At 40.1% G+C, this 8476-nt stretch overlaps 1 protein-coding gene across 2 annotated transcripts in view; it reads left to right on the forward strand.

Annotated features, from left to right (window-relative positions):
- Positions 1 to 2493, forward strand: part of npy8ar (neuropeptide Y receptor Y8a) — a 40979-nt gene extending 38486 nt beyond the window's left edge. The window contains exon 2 of one of the 2 annotated variants that reach the window (XM_087268844.1): positions 776 to 2493. In XM_087268844.1, coding sequence (XP_087124970.1) covers positions 792 to 1973 — 1182 coding nt within the window. In that variant the 5' untranslated portion in view covers positions 776 to 791 and the 3' untranslated portion in view covers positions 1974 to 2493. 2 annotated transcript variants of the gene reach the window in all.
- The last annotated feature ends 5983 nt before the right edge of the window (positions 2494 to 8476 follow it).

Consider the following 8476-nt stretch of genomic DNA (forward strand, 5'->3'; position numbering starts at 1 on the left):
CTGTATATCCAGGAGGGCGCCAGAAAGGAGCGCGGTTCAGTTGGTTTTGTTTTCGATATTCTTGATACACATTCAGATGCAGACTGAAATAACTCAAAAACCTCTTACCCTAAAAAGATCTAAAATGTGTTTCCTACAAAAAGACAAAGCTGGTTATGTTTCACAGCTGTCTTTCTTTTTTTTCTCTCCACATTACAAACACTGCTCCGTTTAAGCCCTCGCAATATGTGTTTAGCCGGGAGAGCTCGCGCTGAGAGGAGCTCTCAGCAAGGGACCGTCAGAAAAGTGCTTATTTTTTTCGTTTTTTTTTTTTTAGTTTTTCTGCTCCGCTCTTCGCGAGCTCTCCCTGTTGCGAGGGCTTAATTGTGTGTGTGTGTGTGTGTGTGTTTGTTTGTTTGGTGCTGTCTATGTTTGTGTATGAATGAGAGACAGTGTGGTGCTGTGTCTCTGTGTGTTTATACAGACAGCTTGTTATAGCCTCTCCTCTAAAATATAACACTGTATATGGAAAGCATCATCAATGCATCTTGATGCACCGAAATATCTAATTGAACCGAATCGAAGGCATGATAATCGTAACCGAACCGAACCGTGAGACCAGTATAGGTTCACACCTCTATTGGAATAACTCATATACAGCATGCTGCTAAATTAATTCAAGATGAATTGATTTACAGTAAGTTACTGGAGAACTGCTGCCAGTTTGTTACTGTAGAATTTACAGGAATTTGTTAAAATTGTAGCTAACAGTCTTTGTGTCTGTCTTTTTCTCCAGGTCTCCAGGCGATTGAATGCAAGCACGATGCATCGATTTCCTTCCACCCTTTAAACGCTTCATCGAATTAAGACTTATGGAGGCCAACATCACTAACATCTCCTCAGGAACGGGCCAGAAATCATGGGTGGAGTCCAACGTGTGTCCTCCGTCAGTGAGCGGCACCACTCTTCTGATCGTGGCCTACAGCACTGTCATCGCAGTGGGCTTAGTAGGCAACACATGTCTCGTCTTCATCATATCCCGGCAAAAAGAGATGCGAAACGTCACCAACATCCTCATCGCCAACCTCTCCTGCTCGGACATCCTCATGTGCGTCGTTTGCCTCCCGGTGACTGTAATCTACACCCTTATGGACCGCTGGATATTAGGCGAGACGTTATGCAAAGTCACTCCCTTTGTGCAATGCATGTCCGTAACGGTTTCTATCTTCTCATTGGTGCTCATTGCACTGGAAAGGCATCAGTTGATTATACACCCAACAGGGTGGACGCCAGCCGCTGGTCACTCCTACCTAGCCGTGGCCGTGACATGGATGGTAGCATGCTTTATCTCCCTGCCCTTCCTATCCTTCAACATCCTCACCAATGCTCCGTTTCAGAATATCAGCTTGCCGTTTAACCCGTTTAGCGATCACGTAATATGCATGGAGCTTTGGCCGTCAGAACGCAACCGTTTGGCGTACACCACCTCGCTTTTGCTTTTCCAATACTGCCTACCGCTGCTTCTCATACTGCTCTGCTACTTGCGTATTTTTCTACGTCTACGCCGAAGGAAAGACATGGTCGAGCAGGCTACGGAAGCGAGGCAAAGAAAGGCACGTGGTGCTCAGCGTGTTAACGCGATGCTAGTCGTGATTGTGGTTGCATTTGCGCTATGCTGGCTTCCGCTTAATGTCTTCAACACTATTTTCGATTGGTACCACCAGGCGTTGCCGGCATGCCAGCATGATGTCATCTTCTCCGCTTGCCACCTAACAGCGATGGCGTCTACTTGTGTAAACCCGGTGGTTTATGGATTTCTCAATACCAACTTTCAGAAGGAGCTGAAGGCGACGCTGCAGAGGTGTAACTGCGGATGGGGCGTCCCGGAGACCTACGAAAGTTTCCCACTTTCAACGGTGGCCACAGATGTCAGTAAGGTTTCATCAATGCAGCATGGCTCGCTGATTCGATCCGAACAATGCGCTCACTGCTGAATGGACCCATATTTCTTGGTATCTTAGCAGCAGAAGTCATCATAGTTGTTAAAACTCAAGAGCGCAGTCAATGGGAGAGTACAGCAAATCATTTGTTTACAATCCTATTTGGTCAAATAATAACAGAAAAACTCCACAGTGGTGTTTTCGAGACTTTCAGACAAAGGAAAATAGTGTGAGACTGAAGGCGGCAGCCAGAAGAGAGAATACAGTGGTCCCTTGTTGAGTTACGTTCTAAAAAATAATCTGTGATGTTCATCTTTATTTTTAACATTTATTCTAGATGTTTTAAGGCTGTGAAACCCCTCAACACACAGTTCATACACATTTCTCAGACAGGCAATGCATATTTCACACGATCCTCTCTTGTTTAAACACTTTCAAAGTTCAAACTTTTGTAGAAAAATAAGTCAATTGTTATAGAATGAAACCAAAGATCAAAACCTGTGCACAAACAGTCATCGCTGTCGGCAAAAGGGTCATTAAGCTTTTAAGTGAATAAAGTTGGCATCCAGTGTAATGTTCTGTTCTCTGCAGTCACTGATCCACAAAACTAAGTGAAGTTTAATTTTAAACTAATTTCGAGAGGAGCACGTGCTCATGAGTGACCCAGCTGGCCCACATTAGCCAATCACGATCCTCCAATCAAAGGATCCCAAGCCACTATGTATATCCTTATTTCCTTACAACTATCTTTGCCTGGAAGAAACCCCCCTCCTCCCCTTTTTCCACCTTCATCCAGAATGGGCGGCACGATGGCCCAGTGACTAGCACTGTCGCCTCACAGTAGAGATCTGCGCGGGACTAAATTTTGAATCCCGCTCCCGCCAGGTTTTAGCCCGAACCTGACCGCTCCCGCTTATATTCAGCATTTGTTGTCCCGCTGCCCAACCCGCCCCGTTTTCTACCCGCCGCGCCCGTTCCCGCTAACGGAAGCGGGGAGAACAAAACTGAAAACCACCCAGCTATACAGTGTCCAGACAGCCTATAACAAGCTGTCTGTATAAACACACACACACACAAGCACAAGCAAGTGACACACACACAGACAGCGTCTTGCTCTCTCTTTCATTCACAAACACACACACACACACAGAGAGAGAGAGAAAGAGAGACAGCACAAAGCTCTCTCTCTCATTTGCCCACACATAGACAGCAACAAACAAGCTAAACGCAGCTTTATTCTGTCTCATTCGCACATGCATACCTGTGCTCGTTCGCTCGGAAGTGGAAAGCGATAATGTTAGACCGCCCGCTCCCGTCCAAAATTAAACCCGCTACCAACCGCTCCCGCGCTTTATTCAGAAATGTATTCCCTCGCCGCAGAAATGTGGTCGGGTCCCGCAGCTCCCATGGTACAGCCACGGGAATGCAGACCTCTGCCTCACAGTAAAAATACCAATGGCGTTGGGTCCTCGCTGGGCAATTTCTGTGCAGAGTTTGCATGTTCTCCCCGTGTCCGCATGACTTTCCCCCGTGTTCCTCCCATTATCAAGATTTGCTCAATATTATAAATAAAATGAGCCTAAATCTTTTTCCTAAATGTCTTACTCTTAGCCTCAGCAGCAGGGAAATTTTGAGATCGACCTAAGCTCAATTTCCCCTCGCCCTGCGAAAGGGGGGGAGCCCTGGGCCCGAGGATCCCTTGAGCTCCGGGCTCTCTCCCGGGACAGTACGCCAAACAAGCTATGAATAAATTATGATAAGTGTGAATTCTAGAAAGCAGACTATCTGAGTAATGAGTAATGTTATGTAAAATGAAAGTATTCAGACGGCGCTCTGCAGAAGTATGAACAGTGTCCTGAGTCATAGCTCGGTGCCACAGACAGCCGCCGACTTGGGGCGCCGGTGTGTGTTCCCTCATGGAAACCTATAGCCCCCTTTCTACTGCACATGACAAACGACAAGCGACAAACCCAAAGTCATTTCCAATGGAGAGTAGTCCAGGAGCTGCGTAGAGTTCCGATCTCTCCGTATGCGGAAAATATGAAATATTTGAACTCCTGCGACTAGACCGTATGCAACTGGCCAACCGGATGTGATGTATTCAAGTGTTGTCCAAGCAGCTCGGTGCGTGCAACATGTGAAATAGTAGTTTTTTTGTTATTTTTTTAATCAGTCTATATTTACAAAAATTTATTTCTATTCATAAATGAATAAAAAAAATAGATATTTAATGTTGTCTCCACATTCCCTCCAAACTTTTTAGCTGTCTATGAGTTTCTAGTATTCATTCATTCAACCATGTTGAACGCACAGATAATTAAGGCTTCTTTATTCGGACACTGCGAGAATCAGCTTCTCTCCCATGGTGCCCGACAACACTGAAAGTTCTGTGCGGCTGCCACAAGGGGGCGTATTCCGACAGTCGTGTCCAAATGTCGTGTGCAGTGGAAAGGCTCCTTTCCACTGCACATGACAAGCCACAGACCGGAAGTCATTCATTTCCAATGGAGAGCAGTCCGGGAGCTGCTTGGAGTTCAGATCATCTCCGTATGCGGAAAATTCGGATCCGATTTGAACTGCGGATACGTTGAATTATTTAAACTCCTGCGACTAGACCCTATGCGACCGGATGTGGATGTGATATATTCCAGAGTTGTACAAGCAGGTCCGTGCGCTCGAGATGAGAAATTGGAGTTTTTTTGGATATTTTTGGAAATAGAAAAAACTCTATATGCAAGTAATAGAGTAATAAAAATATATTTGTTTAATGTTGTCTCCACATTCCCTTCAATATTTTAGCGGTCTGTGAGTTTGAAGTATTCATTCAATCATTCAACCATGGTAAACGCACGGAGAATAAAGGCTCTTGCTTTTGCACTTCTTTATTTCGGACACTGCGAGAGTCAGCTTCTCTCCCATGGTGCACGTCAGAACTGAAAATTCTGTGCGACTGCCACAAGGGGGCGTATTCCGACAGCTGTGTCCAAATGTCGTGTGCAGTTGAAAGGCGCCTTGAGTTTTGATGGTGACCCCTTTTATGATGGTCTTGCTGCGGACAGTTACGACCCTTTTTGCATTCTTGTTGACACACACTGCTAGCATTTATGTTAATTTGGCAAGCTGAACGCATTCTGTACTGTACAGGAAGCACAAAAGAGATTTAATGATAATGGTCTACAGCCAATCAGGATGCAGAACACAATGTGCTGTAAAAAAAAAAAAAAAGTCGAATTGCGCACAAAAAAAAAGTCGAATTGCGCACAAAAAAAGTCAGCAAAACTGTGAGACCGCGAGGTTATAGCGAGGGACCACTGTAAATTTACTATCCTGTGCCCATAGACGCTGCATTAGAAACAGCCTTGCATAAGCAGTTATTCATTTTGGGGCAAATATGCTTTAATACATACGTAAATACAAATGAATATTCATCCTTTTTTAAAAAAAATCTAATATTAAAAACTTTGAAGGATTTGAGATGCTGATAAACGCGTCATAACAGTCTTGTGAAAAGGGTCCATGAGCCGGGGGAGGCGGGAGGATGAGCTGGCACTGTTTCCATGGAGACGGCCACATTGCTATGTGGAATTCTGCATCAGTTTATACCCAGGAGATCTAAAAACAACCTCCGTTGCTTTGCTTTCGGGGGTACATGTGTGTATGAGGAGGTTTTGTTTTTTTAAAAGGGGGATAGTTCACCTGAAAATTCGCTCATTGTTTACTCATGCTTTATTTGTTTTTCACATTTCTGTTAAACACAAAAGAAGGTATTTTGAAAAAAGTTGAACACCTGTAACCATTAACTTGCATAGTAGGAAAAACAAATAAAATGGAAGTCAATGGTTACAGGTTTCATCCTTTAACATGTCTTATTTTGTGTTTAACAGATGACAGAAACTCGTAACGGTTTAGATCCACATTAGGGAAAGTAAACAGTAAGTTACAGTAATTGTAGTTTTTGGGTTAACTGTGCCTTCAAAGAGATAGTTTAACTAAAATTAAATGTTTTATCATTACTCAGTCTTTATCTGTTTCAAACCTTTATGAGTTTCTTTCTTGTTAAACACAAAAAAGGTATTTTGAAGAATGTTGAACACCTGTAACTATTCACTTCCGTAGTAAGAAAAACAAATATTATAAAAGTCAATGGTTACAGGTTTCCAACATTCTTCAAAATATCTTCTTTTGGGTTTAACAGAAGAAAGAAACTCATAAAGGTTTAGAACCACTTGAGGGAGAGTAGATAGTGAGTAAAGTATTATTTGGGGGGGGGGGGGGGGTAAACAATGCTTTTAAAGGGATAGTTCAGTCAAAACTAAAAAAAAAAAAATGTCATTATTATTTACTCATTATTTATTTGTTTCAAACTTTTATGAGCCTCTTCTGTTAAACATATGAAAGAAGATATTTTAAAGAATGTTGAAAAACCTGTAACCATTGACTTCCAGAATATTTGTTTTTCCTAGTGTGGAAGTCAATGGTTACAGGATTCATTCTTTAAAATATCTTCTTTTGTGTTCAACAGAATAAAGAAACTGATAAAGGTTTAGAAGCATTTGAGGGTTAGGGTTAAAAAGGGGTAAATAGTAAATAAATTAAATTTTTTTTGTTAATTATGCCTTTACAAAGATAGCTCAGTCTAATCTAAAACTTCTGTCATTATTATTAACTCATTATTTATTTGTTTCAGACCATTATAAGTTTCTTTCTTTTGTTGAACACAAACAAAGATACTTTGAAGAATGTTGAAAACCTGTAACTATTGACTTCCATAATATTTGTTTTTCCTAGTATGGAAGGGTATAGCCACAAGATTTATTATTCAAAATATCTTCTTTTGTGTTTAGCAGAAGAAAAACTCAAGAAGGTTTAGATTTACTTGAGGGAGAGTAAATTTTCATTTTTGGGTTAACTATGCCTTTAAAGGGACAGTTCACCCAAAACTACAAATTCTGTTATTTACTCGTCCTTTATTTGTTTTTTCTTCTGTTAAACCGAGAATAAGTTTTTTTTTTAAGTTGTAAACCAGTAACCATTCACTTCCATAGTAAGAAAAACAAATATTATGGATGACAATGGTTTCAGTTTTACAACATTCTTCAAAATATATTCTTTTGTTTTCAACAGAAAAAAAACTCATAAAGGTTTAGAACCACTTAATGTAGAGTGAGTAAATAAAATTTTGGGGGGTAAACTATGACTTAAGGGGTTATGAGTTTCTTCTGTTAAACACAAACGAAGATATTTTGAAGAATGTTGGAAACCTGTACCCATTGACTTCCATAATATTTGTCTTTCCTAGTATGGAAGTCAGTGGTAACAAGATTCCTTTTTCAAAATATCTTCTTATGTGTTTAACAGAAGAAAGAAACTCATGACGGTTTAGATTCACTTGAGAGAGAGTAAATTTTCATTTTTGGGTTAACTAAAGGGAAAGTTCACCCAAAACTACAAATTATGTTATAATTTACTCGTCCTTTATTTGTTTTTTCTTCTATCTAACCCAGAAGAAGTTTATTTATTTATTTTTTTTTATTTTTTTTTTAAGTTGTAAACCTGTAACCATTCACTTCCATAGTAAGAAAAACAAATATTATGGATGACAATGGTTCCAGCTTTACAACATTCTTCAAAATATCTTCTTTTGTTTTCAACAGAATAATGAAACTCATAAAGGTTTAGAACCACTTGAGGGTTAGGGTTAAATAGGGGTAAATACTGAGAATAACTTAAGGGTGAGTAAATGGTAAATAAATTAATTTGGGGGGGGGGGGGGGGGGTAAACTATACCTTTAAAAGGATAGTTCAGTCAAAATATCACTGTTTACTCATCATTTGTTTGTTTCAGACCTTTATGAGATTCTTCTGTTAAACTTAAAAGAAGATATTTTAAAGGATGTTGGAAACCTGTAACCGCTGACTTCCATAATATTTGTTTTTCCTAGAATGGAAGTCAATAGTTACAGGTATAATTCTTCAAAATATCTTTTTTTGTGTGTTTAACTGAATAAAGAAACTTATAAAGGTTTAGATCGACTTGAGGGAGAGTAAATGTTCATTTTTGGGCTAACTATGCCTTTAAAAACGACAAATTCTGTAATTATTTACTCGTCCTTTATTTGTTTTTTCTTTCTATTAAACCCAAAAGAAAGTATGTTGAACAACAACAAAAAAAGTTGTAATCCTGTAACTATTCACTTCCACAGTAAGAAAAACAAATAATATGGAAGTCAATGGTTACACGTTTCCAACATTCTTCAAAATATCTTCTTTTGGGTTTAACAGAAGAAACTCATAAAGGTTTAGAACCACTTGAGGGAGAGTAAATAGTGAGTAAATTGTAGTTTTTGCCTTAACTATGCCTTTAAAGAGAGTGTCCTGTCATTATTATTTATTTACTCATTTATTTCACCAGCATGGACCATGCCACACTTTAAGCTAGACCTTATTGTAGGGATGTAGGGATGAAGGGAGTTGTAAGAGAACAGTGGGATGAAGGGGAAGGGAAGTAAAAGGATAAATAGTGAACAGGTAGGTAGGTTGATCAGGCACCCCATGAT

This window comes from Danio rerio, chromosome 10, assembly GCF_052040795.2.
Source record: "Danio rerio strain M-AB ecotype USA chromosome 10, GRCz13ab, whole genome shotgun sequence".
NCBI classification, from domain to species: domain Eukaryota; kingdom Metazoa; phylum Chordata; class Actinopteri; order Cypriniformes; family Danionidae; genus Danio; species Danio rerio.